Source organism: Dermochelys coriacea, chromosome 4 (assembly GCF_009764565.3).
Source record: "Dermochelys coriacea isolate rDerCor1 chromosome 4, rDerCor1.pri.v4, whole genome shotgun sequence".
Lineage (NCBI taxonomy): Eukaryota > Metazoa > Chordata > Testudines > Dermochelyidae > Dermochelys > Dermochelys coriacea.
In genome coordinates this window covers 62,400,617-62,427,287 of record NC_050071.1, presented here as the reverse complement: position 1 = coordinate 62,427,287, position 26,671 = coordinate 62,400,617, and the positions used below count along the sequence as shown (strand labels likewise).

The window sequence follows — 26,671 nt, the reverse complement described above, 5'->3', positions numbered from 1 at the left end:
ATGAAATGTTTTATTTGCATTCACTTTGCTAAACAGACATTGCTTGAAAGTATAAAGGTCAATAAGAAAAATAAAACTTTGCAAAAATATTCTTCAGCAATGTTCATCTGTTTAAAAAGTACTCAGTCTGCTTCTGCTTAAACCACAACCAGTGCCAGTTTTGCTAAAGATGATTGCTTTTGTGAAATCTATGTGGTTTCAAGTAGTCAAACATTTTGCCAGTTGGTGATGCAATGTACAGTATTTTTAAAATACTTTGGGGGGGGGAACAAAACACAAAATAACGTGTGTCCATGTTAGAATAAGCCCTATTAATGTATTTCCCCAATATGCATTAAAACAAGTTCACTGAATATCATAAAGCATGTTATGTTTAAAAAAAGTTCAAATTTGAGTGCCATACCATTTTTTTCCTTACATTTGTTGAGTTGGCCTTATTATTTCTCCTGTTACTTTTCAAGGCTTAGATAAGCTTCTTTAAAGTCAATGATTCTTGTCTGTGACCGACATAAGACTTTGGGTGAAGTCAATACAAGTTTTGTCAATCATTTCAATGGGACCAGGATTTCACGCCCTGTCTTTGGTGGTAGACATTTTCGTGGCCTTTCTTTCTTGTTTCTCCAACTATGCTTCCCCTGATCTCTTCTCTCCTTTTCCTTCCAACTCTCTCCCTTGCTACTGAAACTTTTGCGCTCTATCCCTTTCCCAATTCCAGTATCTTCATCCCTCAATTTAAAAAAATCCCTGTTCAGGATAGAACTAAGTGTGTGTCAAGTCCCACTGAAATCAACTGAGTAAGATAAAGGTGGTGTAAGCATAGATCCAAAAGTGGAAATGCTATTTTTAAATTTCACATTTAATAATAAAATTAAAGGCTTACCTGGAATTAGTTTTCTTCTAGCCATAGCAGCAGCTCTGTGAGACTCATATTCTACAAAGGCAAAGCCACGATTTTTAGTTTTGTCAGTAGCACTTGGATAAACAATAACATCAACCACTCCTTCTGTAACTTTCTTCATTTCATCCAAGATTTCTTCTTTCTTTTTCTCTTTTGGAATAGCTCCAATAAATAATCTGCAGTTGTCTAAGCTTACACAGACACCAATAAATTTTCCTGGACGAATTTCGTAATTATTAAGGATCCTGATGGCCAGCTGCGCTTCTTCTTTAGTTGTGTACATCACAAAGGCATATCCTCGATTCTCACCACTAAATTCCATCATCAGTCTGAATTCATAAATCTTCCCAGCTCTCTCAAAAACGGGGACTAATTCATCTTCATACATATCACGAGGAATCTTTCCCACAAAAACTTCACAGCCACGAGGTGGGGGAGGACCTTCCCAACCTTAAAAAAATTGTCCAGCAACCAGTAAGTATGAATGCCATAACCACAACTTTCTCAAACAGTATTTTTCAGAATTTGTAAGCACATTTCTGATGTATTGGTAATGCTGTACAGTATGTTACAAAGGTTATTACTGTATTGATTTATGTTATCTTTTCTTGATTCCCTACAGTTCTGAAAATACAACCCCATTCAGCATTTTGGGTTTGTTTGTTTTTTAAGAACTTTTACTAAGTTACAATAAAGCAACTAAAGAAAATACTTTTACACAAATAATTTTCAAAAGTAAATCCCTAATGCTTTGTCCAAAAAGAGTCAGTGACATTCTACTGTAAGGGAGATATGTCAGCTTTCCATACTGCACATATCTCTGTATAAAATGGAGGGTGGAAATCAATCCAAATCCTTCCCGGACTACAACTGAGATATAGTTATGGCAAAGGTTTCCAGATACATACTGCTTAAACATACAGAATGTGTTCATCCAAAAGCTAGCTCTTTTCCTGTGCTGCATTTATGAATTGTAAGAGTGTCATACTTCATGAAATGACAATTTCAGCTTCTCTTACCTGGATTTATACATAGCATCCAATTTATATTTACATTATCTAGAGCACTTTTATGAATGTTGGAAGAGACTAGGACCATATCTACACTACAGAGTTAAGTCAACTTAAGTTACATCAACAATCAAAATTAAGGCTACGATTTAATCACAGTATTTTTACTAAAAGTAATGGACAGGTCATGAGCAAGAAAAAAATTCACAGGCCTGTGACCTGTCCATGATTTATACCATAAATACCCCTGATTGAATCTTGAGTAGGGGTGCTTCAAGGGGGGGGGCCTTGTAGGGAGGAGGAGCCCACGGCACCAGCTGCCAAAGTGGGGAGCCTGGGGGGGGGGCACTGCCACTCTGACCGCCACCTGCTGCTGCTCCTGCCATGGCTAGGGGAGCCCTGGGGGGCCAGCAGCTGCTCCAGCCACCCCAGGATCGTTGTCAGGAGCCGCTGAGCTGTGGCTGCTCCCACTGCCCCGGGACTGCTGCTCAGGTGGTCCTCGGGGCCAGCCACATTGGTAACTGCTCAGGCAGTCCCCGGGGCCAGCTGCCCAGGGCCACCAGAGTAGCAGCTAGTGCAGCTGGCTGTGGGGCCATCCAAGCGGCTGGCTGCAGAGCTGCTCCAGCCGTGGCTGGTGTGTCTGACCCTAGGGCCGCCCAGGGAACAGCCACACCGGCTGCTGCTGAAGTTAATGGTTGCAGGAAGTCACAGAATCCATGAGTTCCGCGATATCCATGACAAACACGGAACCTTAATTATAATTACATCACTTGTGCACGTTCACACAACACACCTTGTGTTGGTGAAGTGTGTCCACAGTTGGTATTCTAGCATGGACAGAGAGCAGTGCAAATCACTTTCTCCTGCTAGAAGTTCTCGGAATGGATTGCAGTGCATCATGAGGCAAGATCACTGCCCCCCATGATGCAGTTTTCTCCGTCCCGTAATTCCAAGGGCTTCCAAATGCATTTCATGCTGTTTTTCAACTGTCCCTGTAAGCTTTGCGCTCATCACTGTGCTGGGGCCAGTCTTGTGATAGGTGTTATGAATACAATGTGGCTGATCCTGCAGTATTTTAGTAACTTTAAATGTGAACAGAAATCCATGCTGCCTGCCCTGCTGTGTGCTATGGAAAGAAACAATTTAAGATTGATGTTGGCATTCATGGAGCAACTGCACTTGGTGGACTGTCGCTATTGGGCCTGAGAAACAAGCACAGAGTGGTGGGATCAGATTGTGATGTAGATATGGAATGACACAGTGACTGCAGAACTTTTGTATGCTCAAAGCCACCTCCCTTGAATTGCATGCAGAGCTTGCCCCTGCCCTGCAGCACAAGGACACCAAAATTAGAGCTGCCCTAATGGTGGAAAAGCGAGTGGCAATCGCTGTGTGGAAGCTGTCAATTCCAGACTGCTACCAGCCAATTGTGAATCAGTTTGGACTTGGGAAGGCCACCATAGGGGTTGTGGTGATGCAAGTGTGCAAGGCCATTAATCGCATCCTACTACAAAGAACTGTGACTCTGGGCAATGTGCAGGAAATAGCAGATGGCTTTACGGCAATAGGGTTCCCTAACTGCAGCAGGGCAATAGATAGCATGTGTATCCCAATTTTGGCTCCAGACCATCTTGTGACAGAGTACATCAACAAAAAGGTCTGCTTCTCTATGGTACTACAGGCACTGGTGAATCACCTTTGTCGTTTCACTGACATCAACGCAGGCTGCTTAGGAAAGGTGCATGATGCTGGCCTGTCTAGAAAGCTGCATGCAGAAACTTTCTTTCCAGACCAGAAGGTTCCAATTGGGGATGTGGAAAGGCCCATAATCATTCTGGGAAACTCAACTTGCCCCTTACTCCTGTAGCTCATGAAGTCATACACTGGAAACCCTGACAGCAGCAAGAAACACTTCAACAGGCTCAGCAGGGGCACAATGACGGTAAAATGTGCATTTGGCAGATTAAAGGGTCGCTGGGACTGCTTTTTTGGCAGGTTAGACCTCAGTGAGGAAAATATTCCCATGGTCACATCAGCTTGCTATGCTCTTCATAACATTTGTGAAGCTAAGGCAGAAAAATTTCCCCAGGTGTGGAACATTGCAGCGTGTTGCCTGGCAGCTGATTTTGAGCAGCAAGACACCAGGGCTAATAGAGGGGCTTAATAGGGGGCAATTCAAATCAGGGAGGCTTTGAAGCAGCATTTGACAATGAATCCCTGTAATGTGTCTTTCTGTAATGAACTGAGCCAGGCATTGTTCACTTGCCACCTTGAATGACCCATGTAATGATTCCTACCTGAGAATTAATTATAAACTGCAAACATTGTGATTGGCACTATGTTTGAATTTAGTTGTAACCACCCTGAGTAGGTCACAAATAATCACTGGCTTTGTAAATCTCAATTTTTATGAAACAGCAATATACAGATTAACATTTCTTACAAAGGACATGGCAGCGAGCAACACTCACTGAAGTGAGGATCTCACAGCTGCATGTAAATCCACCTGTCTTTATAGAAAATGGCCCTAGAGGTGGTGTGCAAGAGGTACTGCGACGGACTGGGAACATGAGAGAAATGGGCGGGAGGGGTGAATTTGGGGAGGGCAAGGAATGCATATCTCTATGGGCTGCACGAGGAGTCTTCTGGTACACCTCCCTCAGCTCATTTATCTTAGCACAGCACTGCTGCGTGTCCCTTTCGTGACCCTCCTCATCCATACCATGAGCAAGCTGCTCTTAGGTGTCAAAGTTTCTATGTCTGGATCAGAGCTGCGAGTGCACAGCTTCCTCTCTCCCCAGACCCAACAGCTCGGGTGTACTCCACAAGGGAGCCATTTGTTGCAGAAATTCAGCATGGTCAGCTGGGAAGATATGATGTGAGCTGTCCACACCAAGTAAACAGTAAGTGGAATTTCAAAAATTTCCAGGGCTTTAAGGGGTTGGGGGGGTGGAGGGAGAGAGGGGCACACATATGTATATCTGGCTGCAGAGCAGCTGAGTAGAAATTGCAATGATAGCCATTGTACAATGCCTCCTTGAGGGCACTGTGCAATTGCTTATGTTGCCCTGTGTCTACACTGACACAGTGTCACTAAATTTTGTCGCCAAAAGTTTTATGCCGCTCATCGAGATGGTTTTATTATGTCGGCATAGCAGGAGTTAAATCAGTGGGAGGAGCATTCTTGTGTGTACACCTCCACTGTTTCGGCAGTAAAATGGTGTAGTACAGACAAGGCCTAAGTTTGGATTAGATTTTTACATTTCAGATATGCATTTAATATAATAGTGATTAACTGTACTGGCAGCAAAAGAAACTCATATTTCACATCATAACCAGTAAAAGTTGCTTCTCCATATCTCTCTTCCTCCCCCGCCCCGCAGTTCTGTTTTTCAGGTTCCTGGTTCTTGTAGTGTTCCTTCTGTTTCCCCATCCCTCCTCCCAAAAAACACACATTTTGGTTCTTCTTTCCTTTTCTATCTAATGTGGGAGACTGGCAACAACCTTAATTTGAGCTGCCATAATAGATTTTCACTACTGGAAGTAGGTTGTGAGCTAGAGTGACCAGATGTCCCGATTTTAGGGTCTTTTTCTTATTACTCCTATTACTCCCCACCCTGCTCCCCATTTTTCACACTTCTGTCTCGTCACTCTAGTGTGAGCCTACCCCATCCCCAGAAGCCACAGGGAGAATTCTTTTCCATCTCTTGAAGGTAGGGGGGAGGAGGCGGCAGTATCTGAGATCAGACTAACCAGCCCCACTCCAGGAGCGGTCTATTCCCTCTGCAAATTTGGCTTCTCCTTCGGAAGGGCTAAGCAGCACCATGAAACTGCTCCCATGCTCAAGAGTCCTTCAAGCTAACATCTGAGCTGAGCACAGTAGCGCCTCCAAGCCTATTAAAGCACTTCAAAGGGTTGAAAAGACCACACACACACGATTATGCACCAGATTTAAAACTCTGGAGGATTATTCCAAAATAAAGTATCCCAGACTGCGTATTCAAAAAATGGCATTTATCACAAAAAGATCAAATATTACATCTCTTTTGTGCTGAAGATCAATACATTTTACTGTCAAAGATGCAAATTTCCAAAACAATTGCAAAATTCTCCTCTCCAATTTGTGCTGCAAAATTAATGCACATCCCTATGGCACATTCTCCACTTATTCAATATTTCAACTGAAGTTCTGATTAGAAGATAGGTTCAAAATTAGCAATAATATGCTTCATTATTTTCTAATACAATTCCTGTTGCTCAACCCTGTAAACATTATGCTGATCCGAATGTGCTATGTCAGGTAATATGTTTGTGGGCCCTCAGGTTGTGCTATTCCATATCTTGCTCACAGTATGGAACAAAACAAAAGGCTTGTCCTTGCCAAAACACAAACATATGGCATATTTTTCACTTTGTTGACATTATCAAATGTGCAAAGGATGCAGAATTTTGTTATTTGAAGTCTGTTTTCTCTCATTAAATTCAAAAAATTGCCAGAAAATTGTACCCATTTTGATCATCCCATAATTCTCCAGTTTCACAAGCTGATGCCAAATTAAGTTTCATATACACTTCATGTCTAAGTTTATTTATGCTAAGAGGTGTCTTACTTATATGGTGGAATCTCCCTCCTTAAAAGTTAAGGTAGGCTTGACAAAGCCCTGGCTGGGATGATTTAGCTGGGGATTGGTCCTGCTTTGAGCAGGGGGTTGGACTAGATGACCTCCTGAGGTCCCTTCCAACCCTGATATTCTATGATTCATAAATTTGAGCATGTTTGAAGAGCGTAGGTGAATTTTCCTTTGGAAAATATTAAAAAATTGTATCCTGTCAAATTTTGACTATGCAACTAAAATCATACAGTGATTCAAATCCATAGTACATTAAGTACCAATGTTTCAGAGTAGCAGCCATGTAAGTCTGTATCCGCAAAAAGAAAAAGGGAGTACTTGTGGCACCTTAGAGACTAACAAATTTATTAGAGCATAAAGCTTTATGCTCAAATAAATTTGTTAGTCTCTAAGATGCCACAAGTACTCCTGTTTTTTAAGTACCAATGTGTGCACTAGGATCTTTATACTAGTAGATGGAAGTATTCATACTTGTTTCCATATATCAGTTATTTCAAATTAAGACTGGAATAACCATTCTGATTTAACTGTCCTTCATTTCAGTCACTCTCAAAACAAAAGAATCTGAATCAATGGTGCTCCACACTGAAGAACACTCTTTCCGAACACTGAAGAAGTGAGAAACCAGACAAATCCTTAGCTGGTGTCTGAAAGTACCCATCAAATCCATGTCTCTCTCCTTTAGCCAAGCTAAGTCTTCACGTGCACTGATTACCTGGTATCACAACAGATATGATACATCTTATCTTTCACCACCGCATACAAAATACATCAGATGTTTTAAAAGTTATAGGATGAATTTTGCAGAATAGATCTGAATCCAATTTGAATAGTGATCTACACCCCCCTTTAACATATCCTTCCTCTTTCCACGCTCTTTCACGACTTAGAATGAATGAGGAAAAAAGCTTTAAAAACTAAATTGCATCTACATGCAAAACAAAGAGCAGATTTGAGGATTATGAGATAACAGACAGCATGGAGAGACAGGAGAAAGAAGAAAGAAATAAAACGGGAAAATAAGAAAAAGAGGCAGGCCTGCGAGCCTCCAGAAGGTGAGTAAGAATTTGCCTACATTTTACGTGAAAGTTTATCAATAATGAAGATACATACCACAATAACTTTTGTAAATAATGTTATAGTAATTAAATGTGTACAAACATAACATTTAGTGGACCAGGTAATCCTCATCTCCAGAAAAGTCGCAGCAGAGATGAAAACTCTGCTAGGCCAGATTGGCTGGGTGAGGTTAGCCTCAAAACAGAATGATCAGATTTGCCTGCTGGGTTGACCAAGAACTGCACAGTACATAGGGAATCCGCTAGGGCTATCAGCATCCATTTGGAGCCAGGGTTTACATAGCACTTCATTGTCCCCAAACTTCCATAGCATGGAAGTGCACCACTTCCATGTTAATAAAGCCTTAAGCCTTATTAACATTTAAGACTTCTCCTCAGAGGACTGATCACAGGACAAGGCAGCTAACACAACTGGCAATCTAGCACTGCTATCACTTACCCCAGGCAGGCCCCTTTCCTATGTGCAGATGCCTGATTTGGGGACAGAGAAGACAGCACAGATTTCAATCTTCACAAAAAGGGGCAGAAACATGTGCAGGTATTAAGACTATACAGCCCATGCTTTGTATTATCAGGAAATCATAAAGTTAAACAATAATGGATTCTGTTAACATGACTTGATTTTTTATTGTCACTCAATCTACTAACCAATTAAGTCCTAAATAGACATCTGAAATAAAACTCGTTCCCATCTCTTCTAAGACAATGAACTGATCTAATTGCATTTTTCAATACACTCAATATTGCACAAAAATTCAAGTTATATATACTGAATCTTTCTTTCAGTTATTCAAAATTAGTTTAGCTGGGTTTACCAAATATTCAGTGTTTATGCAAAGTGCATTAGGCACTTAATGGTTGCAACTTTAGACTTGTTAGTTCCAAGGGGTTAAAGTTACATTAAATCAGCAAAGCCAAACTATATTGCTAGCAGTATCTGTCAGCACCTTCACTGGTCAGTCTAATCTTACATGTCAAAGAATTCATGCAAAATACATACCATATTCAGAGATTGAAGCAGCACATCATTTTGCCAAATGCAGTTGGCTATGTTGTCTTCTGAAGTTTTTGTCATCAGACACACTGCTGATGTGGTTTGTGAATGGTGTATTTCCAGCATGGTCAGATTCCGTATCTTTTTTCAGACGTTGGCAAAAATTTTTGTGCTACACCAATGTCTCAAAAACTGTGACCCGTGGTTCCCCTGGAGAATCATGAAGGGTTCATGGGAGAGCCACGAGTGTGAGAAAAAAAAACTTTTTAGCAGATACGCCCATTTTGGGTTTTTCCCTAATTAAGAGACTATTCAACTAAGCTTAGAAATCACTTGGGTCTTGTCCTGCTGCTGCTGCTACCATGACTGGAAGCATCTCCATGACCTCCATTCCTGCAGGGGGGCCCTCAGCAGAGAGACTTCCCACTGTGGGAAATATTCACCAGAAATTTCTGTTGAAGGCCCCTGCTGAAGCCAAGTGCACAGAAAGGCTGCAGCACCACTGCACTAGCATGTAGGTGTAGGGGGCTGAGGCAGAGAGAGATGAGTTTTATTTTTATAATGGAACAATTTTTACCAAGTGCCAAGTATACATGTAAGCAAACATTCAGCTAAAGACGATTTTAATCAAGTTAAACAGAAAAGGAAGGAAGTAAACAATATAGTGATAGTTACATTATGTTTGGGTTTTCAGATCTTGATACTACTTTGGAAAGTCCACAGCCACAATGTATCATTTGTTTTCAAGCATTAGTAAATGAAAGCACAAGGCCAGGGAAACTACAGCAACATTTAGAAAGCAAACACCTAGAATTTGTAAATAAGAGCTGTGACAAGCTCATTCTTCGGAAACAAGAAGAATTAAGGAGGCAAAAGAGCAATGTCTAAATAAGCAATTGTTCCTCAAAAAGCCTTAGAAGCATCTTATGTTGTAACCATGCAAACTGAAAAACAAACAAGACCCTTCTACGAGCAATAGATATATATAGAATTATGATTAGGAAATAAACACTGAAAAACATTCCTATGTTAAATACCGCAATCCGTCAACATACTGATGGATCTTGCAGAAAACATCCAGAACTAGCAGACAGAACAAGAACAAGATCCTCAATAAATTCACAGTGGATGAAAGTTTTGAATGGACTGTGTGGAGGGCTGTGCACTGATGAGGCAGCAGCCATGACAGGATAGAAGAGTAGTGTTGCAGAATGAGTAAAAAAAAGTGGCACCAGCAACAATTTGGACTCACTACAGGATTCACCTCCAAGCTTTGACATTTAAGAAGCTGCAACGTGAAGTATGTGAGGCCCTCAGCAGTTACCAAATGTGTTAATTCCAGGCAGCAAACAGACATTTTATTATGATGTGAGAACAGATGGGCTCTGACCACAATTGTTTCACTGAGAAGTCACGTGGGAAAGTGTTACATGTCTTTGAGCGACAAAAATCAGAATTTTCCTTCTTGGGAAAACCGATCTTGCAGATTACCTGTGTAATGCTGACTTCTTGACTATATTAGCTTACCTCGTAGAAATATTTGACAGACTGAATGCACTGAACCTAACACTTCAAGGAGGAAAGCAAATATACTAGATATGAAAGGAAACCAGGCAGTTCATGAGGGACCTGGGCTTCCTGGCCTAGCCAAGCAACTTTGTCTTTGGAAATGCCATATTGAAAAGCGAGTACCAAGATGTTTCCAGTGTTACCACACTTTTTAACAGAACAAAGTGGAAGTAATCAAAATGCCACTAAAGTCTAAATATTGACTCATTTGAGTTGTAATCCCATTTTGATTAATATTTTCCTAGATTTGAACATTAGTTTTGTTACTGATTGGGTTAAAAACAGATTCTTGGTAACACACGACTCCATACCAACCTTAAGTATCACACTGTCAAGTGATCACATGTAGAAGATTAACAGAAATCCAGAATTCCTGGATTGTTATATTTGAAAAGGACAGTATAAAGAACTCAGTGACGAACCTATGAAAGTGCTGCTCCCATTCACTTCCAGTTATCTTTGAGTCTAGGTTTTTACCCATGATTTCTGTGAAAATTAAAACACAGAAATCATTTACATTTGGAAAACACTGTGCAACCATACAGCTCAAAAAAGGACCATTCTTCTCATTAAAATCTTCAGCTGTGTCCAAGCATGTCAAAAATGCATATTTTGAATTATTGTTTTAATAATCTGGATTAGATCACATACAATTAAACCAACTGAATAGTTAAATGAAGGCCCCAAACCAACCAAAGTAGTGGTCCCTCTTGAAGCTAGTGTCCTGAGACAGTAAAAAAATAAATGGTATTTAGTCATGGGGAGCCACCAAATTGTACAGCATCTATAAGGGAGTTGCAGTACTCAGAAGTTTGGGAACAATGGTGCTATACAAATTGTTTGAGACTATACTTAACATCTCCAAATTATAAAAAAAAAGTCTGTTGAATTATGCTTATTGTATTAAAAGCATACATCACGGCTGACAGATTCTTCCAAAAAGTGGAGGGGGGCACAAGGCCCCACCCCCTCCATGACCCTGTCCCTGCCCCACCTCTTCCCCTGAGGCCCTGGCCCCCAGCCAAGCCGAAGCCAGGCCAGGAAGCCCAGGTCCCTCCACCTGCCTGGGCTGGGCCCCCCCCCCCCGAGAGCAGTTCCCAGTCTGTGTCCCTGTCCAGGGCAGGTGGAAAGTCTGCAGCTCCTCATGCAGCTCTTACTCTGATCCAGTTCTGGTTTCCAGCCTGACCAGGAGCAGGGCTTCAGCAGGGCCATGGTAAGAGCCTCCCGGACAGCTGTGGGAAGCCACAAACCCTCCATTTGCCCTGGGCAGGGGATCCAGAGGGTGTGGACACAGGCCAGGGGCTGCTCTCGGGCCCCCCCAACCCTGGGCAGGTGGAGGGTCTGTGGCTCCCCACAGCTTCCCATGCTCCCCAGGCCATTCTTACGCAGGCCAAGCTCCAACTTCCGGCCTGGCTGTTGGGGGGGCAGGGCCTCGGGGGGAGGGGAGGGAAGAGATGGGGAAGGGGACCAGGCCCATGGTGAAAAGTGGGTGGGCTATGGCCCCTTGACCACCCCCCCTTCCATCGCCCCTGGAATACATTTTTAATTTGGTTTCTGAAACAAGCTTCTAAGGCCTAGGTCCACAAAGGAACCTATTGCTCCACAACTGCCACCCAGGAGAATCCTCAACCAAAAGTTAGGCCCCGAGGCTCCCTATACAATGCAAGGGAAGAGTTAGGCACCTGAAAAAGATTCACAGATGCCAGCATACTGAGTGGCAAGTCACTAAGATCTTAGGAAATGCTGAGGACAGGGGCATGGCCTAAGTCCTGTTCATCAAAAGCTAATAAGACAATATCGGTGCTAGGGATTCACAGCTGTGAACCTTCTCCTGGAGTTAGGCACCGACGCCAGGTAAGCCATTCCTCACAAAATACCAGAGAAAGAAAAAAAGTGGGAGCAATACCTCCAACCCCATTATAGCAAACAGCATAGAGGTTAGGGCTTTTAACCTGGAAGGTGGGAGACCTGTTTTCAAATCCCTACTCTGCTCAGTTTGGTGCAGGAACTTGAGTCTCCCATATCCCAGGAAGAGCTCTAAAAGTAGGGGTATGGAATCACCTTGCTCCTGGCTGTCTTTTCTGGTTTCCAGATTGGGCCATGATAGGAGGAAGAACAGCAGCATTAGCTTGAGATAGAACTCTAATGTTGTTCCTAACCCAAATCCTGCGCATACTTGCAAGTCTTCATCGCAAGTCTCAACTCGAGTTAGCTCACCCATGGGGATGGGTTGGGGAGGATTGAAGGCCAAGTGCTACTGATGCTTGAACTAATAATGCTATAGGGTCTTGGGTCCAGATTTTTAAAGATATTAGGCTTTACTCAGCTAAATAGCCGAGGTACTTACTTTTAAAGGTATTTAGGTGCTGTGATAATCTACACTGCTAATACATACACCCTATGCTGCTTGAGTGATTTTGCAGCATGGCTGCTCTCACTCAAGCTCAGCTAACTCAACAGGAGTTAACTCATGGGTAGATAACTTGAACTAACACTGCAGTGCAGTCAAGCCCAAAGCCACCGAGACTTGCAAAAGTGACCTGCAACTGCTATAGAGCAGAAATGCAGTTTCCACTATTGTCTATAATTTTACAAATAAAATCCTTTGTGCTTAATAGTCAATTATATTATTCAGCATAAAAGCAATTTTTCTTAAAGTCTGAGCAAAATTCATTGAGCTGGTTTTGAATTATCCAAGTAAGAAAAATTTCCCCATTTGTTCCAATCAGAAATTCTGTATTCATATAACTTTAAAAGTGTGAAATATCACTTCAAAATTTGGCTGTAAATCTCAAGGTGACTAGAAATAAAATTTGAGGATTCAAAACTGATTCAAAATTAAAATCATATCTGTTTAAAGTTGACCATGTTGTGCATGCACACCAGAATTTTAAGTGCATTCTTAAGTGAAGAAATAGTTAGTAATAGGGCTGTCAATTAATCAGTTAACTCATGCGATTAACTCAAAATTAATTGCGATTAATCGCAGTTTAAATCGCACTGTTAAACAATAGAATACCAATTAAAATTTATTAAATATTTTTGGATGTTTTTCTACATTTTCAAAATATATTTCAGTTACAACAGACTACCAAGTGTACACTGCTCACTTTATTTTATTACAAACATTTGCACTGTAAAAATGATAAACAAAAGATGCAGTATTTTTCTATTCACCCCACACAAGTACTGTAGTGCAATCTCTTTATTGTGAAAGTGCAACTTACAAATGTAGATTTTTTTTGTTATATAACTGCTCTCAAAAAAAAAAACCCCAAAATTTTAAAGCCTACTCAGTCCTACTTCTTGTTCAGCCAATCGCTAAGACAAACAAGTTTGTTTACATTTACAGGAGACAATGCTGCCCTCTTCTTATTTACAATGTCACCAGAAGACATAGTACTTCGCATGGTACTTCTGTAGCTGGAATTGCAAAATATCTATGGGGCATGGGTCACTTGAGGGAGGATTCTCTGCTCCTTGAAGTCTTTAAACCACAATTTGAGGACTTCAATAGCACAGACATAGGTGAGGTTTTTCGTAGGAGTGGGTGGGTGAAATTCTGTGGCCTGCATTGTGCAGGAGGTCGGACTAGATAATCAGAATGGTCCCTTCTGACCTTAGTATCTATGAATCTACGTGCCAGATATGCTAAACATTTGTATGCTTCTTTATGCTTTGGCCATCATTCCAGAGGACATGCTTCCATGCTGATGACCCTCGTTAACATAAATAATGCTTTAATTAAATTTGTGACTGAACTCCTTGGGGGAGAATTGTATGTCTGATTCTTTTTACCCACATTCTGCCATGTATTTCACGTTATAGTAGTCTAAAATAATGACTCAGCACATTTGTTCATTTTAAGAGCACTTTTGCTACAGATCTGACAAAACACAAAGAAGGTACTAATGTGAGATTTCTAAAGATAGCTACAGTACTTGACCCAATGTTTAAGAATCTGAAGTGCCTTCCAAAACCTGAGAGGGATGAGGTGTGGAGCATGCTTTCAGAAGACTTAAAAAGAGCAACACTTCAATATGGAAACTACAGAACACAAACCACCAAATCAACCTTCTGTTGGTGACATTTGACTCAGATGACAAAAATGAACATGCGTCTGTCCACATTGCTTTGGATTGTTATCGAGCAGAACCCGTCATCAGCACGGGTGCATGTCCTCTGGAATGGTGGTTGAACCATGAAGGGACATTGGAATCTTTAGCGCATCTGGCATGTAAATAGCTCTACAACAGTGCCAGGCAAACATTTGTTTTCACTTTCAGGTGATGTTGTGAACAAGAAGCGGGCAGCATTATCTCCTGCAAATGTAAACAAACTTGCTTGTCTGAGCGATTGGCTGAACAAGTAGGAGGGCTGAGTGGACTTGCAGGCTCTGTTTTATTTTTGAATGCAGTTATTTTTTGTACATAATTCTACATTTGTAAGTTCAACTTTCATGATAAAGAGATTGCACTACAGTACTTGTATTAGATGAATTGAAAAATACTCTTGTTTTTTTACGGTGCAAGTATTTGTAATCAAAAATAAATATAAATATAAAGTGAGCACTGTACACTTTGTATTCAATGTTATAACTGAAATCAGTATATTTGAAAAAGTGGAAAACATCCATAAATATTTAAATAAATGGTATTCTATTATTGTTTAACAGCACAATTAATCACGATGAATTTTTTGGTAGCGCAATTAATTTTTTTAATCACTTGACAGCCCTAGTTATTAACATAACATGTATTAATAAGTCCAAACCGCCACAGCCCTGCCACGCCACCATTCCTAAACTACACATGGATTCCGCCCCCCCACAGAACAAAGAGGAAAATTCTAAAACAAACAACTCCATTAATACTAGATTAAATTGGGAAATGAAGCATTAAAGTCAAGAAGTTATACAGTATCTTTTTCCTGTTACCTTAGTCTCACTGCACATATGTGTTAGTATATAGGCTTGTCTCTGAGCTTGGGATAGAATTTTGAGTTTGATTTTTGATATTTTTATATCCTTACTAATACGTGAACCAAAACACCATGTGTTGCTTCTGCCTAACCAGACGGCATTTATAGCACAATGAGAAAAGATAAGGAAGAGAGTTTAAGTGTTGCTGGGTATGGTGGGAGCTTAATATACGAGCGTACACTTGAAGACTTCCTCGACTCCTATCTCAAGGCAAGGTCAAGAAACTAGTCTGGAACGGCAAGAGGGAATGCAGGGGAAGGCATAAGAAATACTAAAAAGCCAGAGAAAAGGTGACCCTGCCTAATACATAGCCTCACTCCTTACCCTTCCCATGAGGGCAAAGGAGGTGGTACCGAAGCCCCCAGACTCGCAATCCTCCAAAACAGAACATGACCATAAATTGTAAGGAATGGGACCGGAGCATGCACTACAGGTATAATTAATCCTGCTAAGAAGAAGGAGGTGGGAAAAAAGGGGAGAGGGAAGGTTCTGTGGCATACAGAGCTATGGATATGCTTGCTTGATTAACCCCAATAAACATCACTTTGCCTGCACTTCAGACTTCAGGTCTTTTGCTTTCTGTCTGCATGACAAGAACCCAGGGAGGGGCAAAGGGAAATCCCTTAACATTATGATGTATTCACAATTCCCTGTTTTCTTTGCTAAATGTCAATTTCAATGGTTTAACCGGGCAAAAGTAAAGACAGAACTTGGCCTGGTATTTTTATAATTTCAAACAAATGCTCACCTGGTGGAGGACCACCAAATTTTCTTTGTCCATTTTCTTGAACCATGCTGTAGCCAGTCTTCTCCATCAAAGCTAGTAAGGCAGCCTCATTCTGAGTACCAGTTCGGATTTTGCCACATCCATTTGTTACATCTGTACTTTCGTCATGCATATTTGCAATATCTTCAACAAAACATTAAGATAAAATTTCCATAATATGTCATTCCAAAGTTACCCACATACAATAGCTACTAAAAGCCAGAAAAGTAACAGCATAAGTTATTTTAACCTTACCTCATGAAATTCTTCCCTTGCAGGAGTAAGCTTTTTTGTTCTAAACTAGCATGTTATTATCATCCATACATTTTCTTGCAAATATAGTCCCATTTATTACAATAAAATTATGCATGAGACTACAGTACACATAGCAGTAATAATCTGTAGGATATAGCCTGAAATTTCTGTTTTACCTGGTTTACTCGCCAATGGAATGTCACAGGGTGACCAAGTGCAGCGCTTTCTGCCACAGTTTCCCCTAATGTCATTAATAAATTCACCAAGGCTTTATGTAGGAAACAACGCCCCTTCTGAAGGATCTAGTTTATTAACCTAAAACCCAATGAAAATTAAGTAAGCCTTCACCCCAGGATCTTAAAGTATCAGTTTATCCATTCCCACCTGGGTCCACCATTCCCCTCCAGCCCGGTTCGCAGCTCAGTACCTTTCCTGGAGTCAGGACTCCTGCCACTATGGAGAGCCAGAGGTCTGCCGAGATCTATTCCCTGCAGCTCTTCTCTGGGGCAGCATGTAGTTCCTGACAGGCTGAGCTTCCTGCTACTGTTTAGGAGTTTCCTGTCCCTCATAGAACAGCTGCCAGGCCCTTGCTCCATTTACAAATCCCCACAAATGCATGAAATAAGGACCCTTACATTTTTAGTAATACCATCCTGGATTACAAACAGCCTTACTTATATCCTTCATTAAATGCTGCTAAAAAAAGTGATTTAGTTCACAACTAGGTGGTATTTCTGGGGCCTGGAAACTTGCAAGGGGGGCCAGAGGGTGCAGTGTAAGAGGCAACAGTGAGGCAAGGTCAGACTGGAGTCAGGACAGCCTCTGTTAAACCTCAAGATGCATTTTGCTGCCTCTGAACATTAATTACTACTCACTTTCTTCAAACATAGCTTGGTTTGTAGCTATCAACAAGACTTTAAAAAAAACCTAACAAAAAGTTTGAAAAAAGTGGCGTTAGTAATTCTGTCATCAAATATTTCAAGCAAGCATGTCATGGTATAACCTTAACTCAGTTTAGAAGGATTTAAACTACAGGACTTCAGAGTTTCCCTACAATGTTTAAAACGCACTCAATTCCAACTGATCTTTAAAGAAGAGTTCAACTTGAATTTAAGAATCAATTTTAAAAACACCCAAATGATTTTCTTAAAATGTCTATTAACACGTTCACTACTATAATTTTAATAAAAAGAAAAGGAGTACTTGTGGCACCTTAGAGACTAACAAATTTGTTAGTCTCTAAGGTGCCACAAGTCCTCCTTTTCTTTTTGCGAATACAGACTAACACGGCTGCTACTCTGAAACCTATAATTTTAATGTCAGCAATGGTTTAAAATGAGCAAACCAGTTCAAGCACAGAAAGACACTGTGCTTGCACAAGTGAACAAACATAAAAAACAAAATGTGCACATGCTTAATATACAATTTTAAAATATTAACATAAAAGTAAAAAAAAGTCATTTTTTCCTAAGCAAGCAAATGCCCTACTCCTCAAACAAAACTATTAGATAGATTAAGTAAATTAGATGAATATTTATTATACCTCACAATTTTAGGGAAAGCATTTTGTATGAAGAATATTTCCAGGAACAGTTTTTTTTTTAAATAAAAATAAAAGAAAAGAGAATTACTTCAAAAACCACTAACATTAAGGCCCTGATTTCCAAAGCAGCCTCCACTTGGAAACCTTGTGTGTAGAATACAAACTTACATGTATACATTTTTCAAGCAGAAAAACATTTCATGGGTAAACGTTAGGCTAACACCTACAGACAGGTACATTATTTTGCCTGTGTTAATTGAAATTAACACACATCTGAAGGTATAAGTGTTTGAAAAAAGTATCCATAGAAAGAAGGCTTCTATTTGAAAATAGAAGCTTAAATACATATCACACATAACTAAAGACATTTTAATTCATTGGTCTATTTATTATTTTATTACTATTTATTATTGCTCACCCCATCCTCTCCTCCGTTCCTTTGCAATAAAATGGAGATTAAGACAGGCACGAGTGGGAAAAAAAAAAAAAAAAAAGAGGAATAATTATGTCCTGGTAATTCCTGGATAGTAATGATGATGGTGGTAAGGGTGACATGACTGCAGCTTGCCACACAGACTAAGTTAGGGCTAGCCTATGCTGAAAATTTACATTGGCATAGCTCCATCTGTAGGGCTCTACACCCCTGACATAGTTAAGCCAGCCTAACCCCCAGCGTGGACGGTGCCAGGTTTACAGAAGAATTCTTCCATCAATTTAGCCACCCCACTGCCTCCCAGGGAGGTAGCTTATTTACAACAAAGGGAGAACCCCACTGGCAAGTGGCTGCGCTCCGGAGCTGTAGCTGTTTAGGTGTAGACATAGCCTGGGTTACTTTTACCGTGGTTGGCAGCGTGTAGGCCACACGTGCCCAAAAGGAAGAGTGGTCACTCAGCCGACCCTGGCTTGGCAGATGCACGTCTCGCTGCTGATGGGACACGACAAGGGACGATTAGATTTTCCTCTGCTTCACCCAGTCCAATCAAGCTGGCAAGAAGGGGGTGGGGAGATCTGTGGAAACAACCGAGCACATCAAGACCTACGTGGTGGGGACGGGACACGTTATATTTGATGCGAGGGGGGGCGCTGGTTGGCAGGGCACGGGGAGCGGTGGGATTGGGGCGGCTGTACACGGCGCGGGAGGCTGTGAGAAAGAGGCGGGGGGGGGGGGCGGACCAAGGCGCTGGTGCGGGGCAGAGGTGGCATGCGAGTAGGTCCCAGAGCGAGCAGGGCAGAGGCTCCCTGGGTCTCTTGATGCCGTCTCGGAATCACTGGAGCAACAGTCACAGCGACACGTTTCCATCCAGAGCCCCACGCCCGCTTCCCCCCCGCGGGGCTTCTGGGGCCGCACCCGCGCTGGGCTGTCAGCCGCCGCCCATCCCAGCGGCGCGGCAGGGACCTCAGGCTGAAGATTCCCGGCCCCACCCGCCGAGGTGGGACCGTTACACGGAACGTTGAACAGCCCCCCTCCCGGGAGAGTTTTACCGCCAACGGCGACTCCCGGGACTGGGGAAGGGGAAATGGCAGCGCGAGCACCTCGCGCCTCACCCACCCCCGCCCTTCTCGCGCGCGTGGTATTCGGCGCCGCCACCACGACCGACTTTCCCACTCTTCGGCGCGAGGCACCGTCTAACACCCCAGCGCCCCCAATCAGCAGCCGCCCGAGTAGGCACCTGACAAAATTGACAGGGGGGCCGGCGACCAATCAGAACATGTCGAGAGCCGAGCAGGGCGGGGAAAGCTTTTAAAAACCTTGGAGGTTGAGGGTGGGTGGGCGACCAATGAAAAAGAGGGTATGAAGGAGCCAATGAGAGAGGTGCTACCATTTGAGTGCGGCTTTGAAAGAGAAAGGAGGGGGTGTGAAGCGCGCGTGGGCAGGCTTCTTATCTTGACGCTGAGAAAAGGCATAGCCGTGTTGAAACCAGGCTGGAGGCCCAGTGTCCCATGCGAATCCCAGCCTGCTAGGGTACAGCGTGTGCATCCCCAGGGCTGCAAATACAGCCAAACTGAGGGGAAACCGCCGCAGTTTGTGGGTTTTGCTCAGTTGAGTGTGACTTCAGTTTTACTAAAAAGAAAAGGAGGACTTGTGGCACCTTAGAGACTAACACATTTGTTAGAGCATAAGCTTTCGTGAGCTACAGATGAAACCTTCAGTTTTACTAATGTATTGCCACATAAATGGGGGGGGGGGGGCACGATGGAGTGTCTGGGAACTGTTGAGCTTTTCTGAAAGTCAGACCATTGCTGAGTGAAAATGTCAAGCTGCAATCAGACTAAGATACATTTTCAAGTGTTTTGATTTACAAATCCAATCTTAAACAGCCTTGCAAAAAAGGTAGCACACAGAGCAGGTGCAAAGTTACCTGAAACAAAATTGCAGAAACATTCACAAAAAAAATCAGTTGTATACAACCCTGATGGTACCAGTTAATAACCACCACAATTACAAAATAGGTGCACAGCAGGAGAGAGAAATTTAAAATTATATTGTCTCTCCATTATATTAAATTAAATAATAGAGCTAGGCATCTCTTAAATGCCACAGCAATATAGCAATTGGAGGCCATGTATTTTGTACACAGTACTTTCAGAACCACAACAAAATTCCTCAGGGGTCAGAGCATGGCTGCAGAACTATACCCTTGTCGTATACATTTGGTGGGTATCCATCAGCTGCACCAGAAGGCTGTAAAGTTTGTTGGTTGTGGGCAATTTAATTTGCTGTTATCAAAGTATTGTGTATTTATTGCACCCAAATTGCACAGCAATGAGGGCATTAAAGAAAAAGCATATAACTTTTAACTCATTAAAGAAGTTCCCCATCTTTAATATTGAAATGCTTAATTTCATATTCCAGTGAATCAGAGAAATTATAATTCTAGTCCCTATAGTAACATGCTTCAGTACTTTTAGTCTAACTTTAAATGGGTGCCAATTTCTAAGTCATTTCTAATTTGGCATGGTAGACCATTCAGTTTATCAGGTTTGTTTGGGTTTTTTTCTTCCAAAAGAGATGGTTTGTTCCATTATTGTTATTAATGGAATAGTGCTTTAATGATATGTTTGACATTTAATACTTTTAACAGTAAAAGCTTAATAGTGTACCCAGTGATATCATTTTTCATGGAGTGTCACCACATTTTCAGTGCAGGGGCCTACAATCATTTTCACCACATCCAAACTAGTCATGACATCTCTAACATGAGGGAATTGAATGTATGTAATGTTAACAAGCCAGTGCCTTTTGGCAGCAACTCAGGCTTTCCACTGCCTGAGATCAGTCAGTACCCAATAAGAAATTCCACTTTAGTTATTGCTATTTTACAGTATGCTAAGTATATTCCTTTTCTAACTTTAAAAAAAAAATGTGAGTGGGTTTCTCTGGATTCGGTGCACGTGAGATCTCATTATGTGGGGCTGTACCAGAGTATTGCTGTCTGCCATTGTAGTGTGCAGAAACTGAATAATATTCCTTTAGATAGTAAATGAATACTATCCAATTTCTATCCACAGTAGCCAATAGATTGCACAAATTTATTGTCAGCCTTCCTTTTATTTTATAAAATGGCTGGAATGAAAGAGAAAATCTAATTGGCTGAAAGCGTGTTCCAACCCTATGTCATTATCTTGCAGTAAACACCGATGTCAAAACTATCCAACCTCTTCATCAAGAAGATTACTAAAACACATTTTTATTAAACAATTTTAAATCTAGTTAATTTAAATCTTCTATGCACTTGTGTAAGCGTATCAAATAAACAGCAGTATGTGCATGAGAAGTGAGTACCATCTCCTTTCCTTCTCCTCTCTCTCCTTCCTTTTACCTTCTTCTCTGGCTCTTCCTTCTTCCATTGCTCCTCCTCCTTCCTTCTCTTAGGTAACACTTGTTGGGAGTAGGTCTTTAAAAGAGAAGCTGCTACCCTTACTCCACTCAAGAGTTTGTCAGTAGTCAAGCTTCAAAGAACTAGTGATATAAGCAGAAGGGTAATTAAAAATCATGCCCTCCTCCACTAAAACTGCCAACAAGTGTGACGATATCAACTGTGATAACTGTTTTTTGACATAGACACCTGTCCACTGGAACCGAACTGAGACTACCAAACTAATGCCAGATTTAACTCTGCTGGTTTTGATTTACAACTACTTGGAGGACAGGAGAACAAGACCCTGATTGAGGAAATCATCATTAGTCAGCAAAACACTTAATCCTATGCTTAAGTGCTTTTCTGAATCAGGACTTAAGTAGAGCTATGTTCTAACCTTTTTAGGCTTGATAAGCAAAGGCTTAAATAAAGAGGTGTAAAAGGGACATTTTACAGTAGAGTTACTTGCTCTTTACAAAATACATTTGGCATAAGTTCTAGCTAAAAAAGTACCTGGAATCACAAGTAAAATGTGCCATTTGCCTAGGGGCTATATCCTGCACCCATCAACATCAATGGGCCCTAATTTACTATATGAATGTGGCAGATCTGTTCACAACTCTCACTGATCTGAGGCATGTAGAACAAGGGTAGAATATTGCATAGATCATTCCATTTATTCCCTTGGGTATATTTGAAGTCTTTCCCCATTCATCTTACTTCTGTCAAGTGTGAAAGTTGTTTTTCTTTTCTTTGCCAGCTATTTTAACTAACTAGTATATAATTTTGTTCTGTTTTGTTTGTTTGGAATGTTAGCAAGTCTCATCACATATTTTCCTGGAGTAGACTATTATTACAGTTATAATACATATTTATAGAAACATAAGGTTTTTTGTCAGAGTAAATTTTACTATGTCCCGGAGCTGGAAAAGCTGGTATGTAGCATTTCTGCACTCTGACAAGTTTGATGTGAAGGTAGGGCAAATAGTTTAAAAGGAAGCAGACATCCTTTGAAGTTTAGACAAAGGTCTCTACAGAACCTAGACCTAAAATGTAATTGTAAATCTAATTATAGTAAACAGTCTAGAAAAAGCTTTCAATTCAGTCCATCAGTACATTTTATTTTAGTTTCCATTTCATCAGGTAGCTGCAAATGCCTGTTCAGTGGAATCCTCCTATGTAAAGTTATACTGCCTCAAGGGTCTTTCTTTTTCAAGAGTCCCATTTACTCTTGTACAGTTTGCTTTTTTAAAAGAATTGATTTTTTTCATTATGAGCTATGGAATTCTGATACTATTGAAGGAGTCATTAGAAGAAAACATTTTATATCACTTTCTTCCTCTTTTGATGTGATTACCTGTTCTCAGAGCGAGGAATGTGGAGAATAGGTCAGTAGACTCTGAATTTGTACATGTATATGTACAATAAATGTTAAACATAGATCTTGGGGAAAATTCTGCACTTAGTTACACAAGCATCAATTCAGAGTAATTTCAATGAAGTAAATGTAATTACTCCAGATTTATGCCAATACACCTGAGTGCAGAATTTGCCCCTGTAACTTTTTTTATTTCAGTCGCAAGAAGGATTTTAAAAAGAAAACCACACATAAACTGATGTATAAAACTTTTAATAATGTGTTTGTGTTATTTCCCACACTGCAGAGTCAAATTCGTATCAGCATGGTAAACACCTACTACTTTGTATATTGGCCTGTGGATTACAGCACCTATTGATTATTGCCACTTTGTGTATCTGCCTCCAAAATCTTTTGCCCCTATGGCCAAGCAATGCCCTCAGTCAATCAATAAGAAAAATCATTGTTTCGTTACGGTAGCTCATAGAAGTAAAGAAGCTGACTGGAAGAATTGGGAGGGTAGGGGAGAAAAAAGGAAAATGATGATAATATGAAACAGAAATGAAAGTCAAAAAATGGAAGGGAAGAAAAGGAGAAAGATGACCTAAAGGACTAGGGAGGTAGAGAACAACTTTCTGTCAATTCTTTCATATTTTATGGCCATAGAATACTTTCATTTCTATTTCTAATTATTTTTTAAAATCAGAAATATTAAATGCAGTTATGAATAAGGATGATAGATGACATGTCCCCTGGATACCTGTACAGTGGTGATTAAACACATTTGTTTGCTGCTTTAGTGTTTGTGAAAGGTATCAGATTGAGAACCTTTGAGACCAAAGTCTTCTCTCCACTACATCAGAGCTGTATATGCCCCTTCAGATTCAGAACGAGCTTCCTCCTAATACCCTACCAATATGTCTTAACACTCACTCTAAAGGAATCACACCCTAAGGGACAGAAGACAGTCTCTATTACTATTTAGTTTGGGACCTCTCTGCTAAGACTAGCAGCCGTGTTAGTCTGTATTCGCAAAAAAGAAAGGGAGTACTTGTGGCACCTTAGAGACTAACAAATTTATTTGAGCATAAGCTTTCGTGAGAGCTGTAGCTCACGAAAGTTTATGCTCAAATAAATTTGTTAGTCTCTAAGGTGCCACAAGTACTCCTTTTCTTTTCTGCTAAGACTTGTGCTAGTTTTGGTGGAAATATTGTAATGTGGTTACATTCTTTGGGAACTAGATGGAGATTACCAACTGATTGCATATAAACCAAAGAGCCATCAGCTGAAAATGATTTTGGTTACATCTGATCTGACTTGGATTTTAACTAAAAGCTTGCTGGAAGCTAAAGATTTTATATCACATTACCCTCGGAGCAGTTCAATCACCCTGCCATAAAATACATTAAGTGAAAAAGTGGAGAATAGAATTTAAACATTCATTTACATTGAAATAAATAACCCAAAATTCAGGGTCTTGATAGTGGTTTAGACAAACATTAATGGCAAACATTTCCACTAATATTTATTTGGGAAATGATTAGAAAATGTAGTGAACTTTAGTCTCTCAGTACTTTGAGCACCAGCTAACTCTGCATTCTTTAAACCCATTGATTTGTCCAAATGACATCCTTCCAATTTATAAACTTGAGGCTAACTAGCCATCAAATGTTGAAGCCCAGAAAACTCAGACCATAGATACCTATGATAATTATGCCACTCGTGACACTTCCCTGCAGAGTTCTTTATATCTTTCCAGTAGCTTAGAAGACATAGTGCTAAATTCTGAGATTCATCTGAGATTCTATATAGAAGTAACATACTCCTTTTTCTGGTTCCTCAACCTCTAAATTATAGCTAAAGATTTATATAAATTAGATTTCCATCACTTACTATCATTAGTGTTTTGTAGACCCCATTAAGAAAGGCTATCAATGCATTCTTGAATCCTTCCGTTATGCCCAATTATTGCTGCACATAGAGAGCCTAATCCTGCAATCAAAGCTGGTGGTGAAGAAAACTACAAGCAAGAGCAGTCATAGGGAGCACCAATGAAGACAGCATAAAGTAACACTGAAGTGCTCCAAGCCTTAATTATGTCAGGGATCGAACAGAGATGAAACAAAGAAACTGAAATGTTCAGTACTTTTTTGTGGTTAATTAACAAATGTCTATTTTTCTTTTATGTTATATTAGTAGGATCCAAAGTTAATTGTTTCTTATTTATTTAATGGAAAGACGAACAATGTTTTTCGCTGTATGGGTAGTGCAGATTATAAGGAAGGGAAGCTATAATGATAAATATTGGCTTCTTATACCATATTATTACAGTAGATAATGTCACTTCCTAGCTAGCCACTAGGTGGAGATATTATGTTATTTAAAGAGCATAGGACTGTGCAAAACTAGGGTGCTTTGGTTTGCAAGGACTTGCACAAATGTTTCTCTAGTGCACATGGGAACAGTCCAAATCCTTAGTGCAAAATGTAATCAGTACCAGAGAGTTTCACTTGATTTTGGATCTCTACAGCTGACACCTACACTAGACATTTTTGGGGACACTGGTGTTGTAGCTGGGTTGGTCTCAGGATATTAGAGAGACAAGGCAGGTGAGGTAATTCTTTTTTTTTTTAATTGGACCAACTTCTGTTGGTGAGAGAGACAAGCTTTCGAGCAAGCCAGAGCTGAAGAAGAGTAGCTTGGAAGTTTGTCTCTCTCATCAACAGAATTTAGTCCAATAAATGATATTACCTCATCCACCTTGTCTCTCAACTCTTTGGGAATGCCACTGTTCTATCACCACCAATGCTGCTCCTCCAAGCATAGGAGCTCTAATATAGACTAAGCACTGGCAACTTTAACTAACGTTAAAAAAAGCAAGCTGATTCCCATGCCATATAGGAAGACATAGTCCCTGCCCCAAAGAGTTTACAGTCTAAAAGACAAAATCAGAGTGGAGAAAAATAGATACAACATAGAAGCAGTATGATCAGCATGATAACAAGCATCTACCATGTTAGTTCCATGTTGGTTTTACATCTGTTTATGTGTTTATATAATTTTGTTACAAAAATGTAGGGTTTGCGGGAGACATTCAAGGCTGAAGTGGTGGAGAAGAAGGATTGAATTGAGAAGGAAATGAGTAAAAAAGAGGGCATTTGTGGGCAGGGAGTTTCAAAGGGAAGGAGGAAGAGGGGGCAGGGAAGAGAAGGAATGTAAGAAATATAATGGGCAGTGAAATTGGGCAGCTGAAGTGTTGCAGTGCTAGAAGAGAAATGGGATGAAGGACCAATAATCAATAGCAATACAACAAATAAGAGAGAATTAGAGTTGAGAGAATGATGATGATGTCAAGAGGCCTTATAAGCTTCTTTCTCACAAACCAGCTCTTGCAACTGTTCCCCATTTAGAGGAGACTAGGGAAAGTTGCTGGATGACATGCCCCAGATGGGTCCCTCAAGGTACATTGTGAGCTGCAGGAGGGAGTAGAAGGCCTTTCTTATCCTTTGCACCATCACTGGTAGCTGCCCTGGCTACTTGTCAGAGATAAGCACAAATTGTCTTATTGTTTTTTAGTAGTTTAGTACTTAGTATTTTATTTCAGCTGGTACATGAAGGCCCTCAAGAAAAATTTTAGACCCTAACAAAAATTTTATAATATATACTGATTGTATCTTGATCAGTGGAACTGGAATCAGTAGACCCATGTGCCCTGAAGGGACTCTTAT

The 26,671-nt window shown here is 40.7% G+C and overlaps 1 protein-coding gene across 5 annotated transcripts in view; it reads right to left on the bottom strand.

Annotated features, from left to right (window-relative positions):
* The window catches only part of RBM46 (RNA binding motif protein 46), a 46,132-nt gene extending 26,742 nt beyond the window's left edge, over positions 1–19,390 (bottom strand). The window contains exons 1-5 of one of the 5 annotated variants that reach the window (XM_043513191.1): positions 19,276–19,353; positions 18,565–18,734; positions 18,145–18,163; positions 15,911–16,072; positions 881–1,348 (exon numbers count right to left, since the gene is read on the bottom strand). In XM_043513191.1, coding sequence (XP_043369126.1) covers positions 881–1,348; positions 15,911–16,061 — 619 coding nt within the window. In that variant the 5' untranslated portion in view covers positions 16,062–16,072; positions 18,145–18,163; positions 18,565–18,734; positions 19,276–19,353. Of the gene's footprint in view, positions 1–880; positions 1,349–15,910; positions 16,073–18,144; positions 18,164–18,564; positions 18,735–19,074 lie in introns of all 5 variants that reach the window. The other 4 variants (XM_043513192.1, XM_038398436.1, XM_038398433.2 and 1 more) reach the window with 4 other exon arrangements.
* Between the last annotated feature and the right edge of the window lie 7,281 nt (positions 19,391–26,671).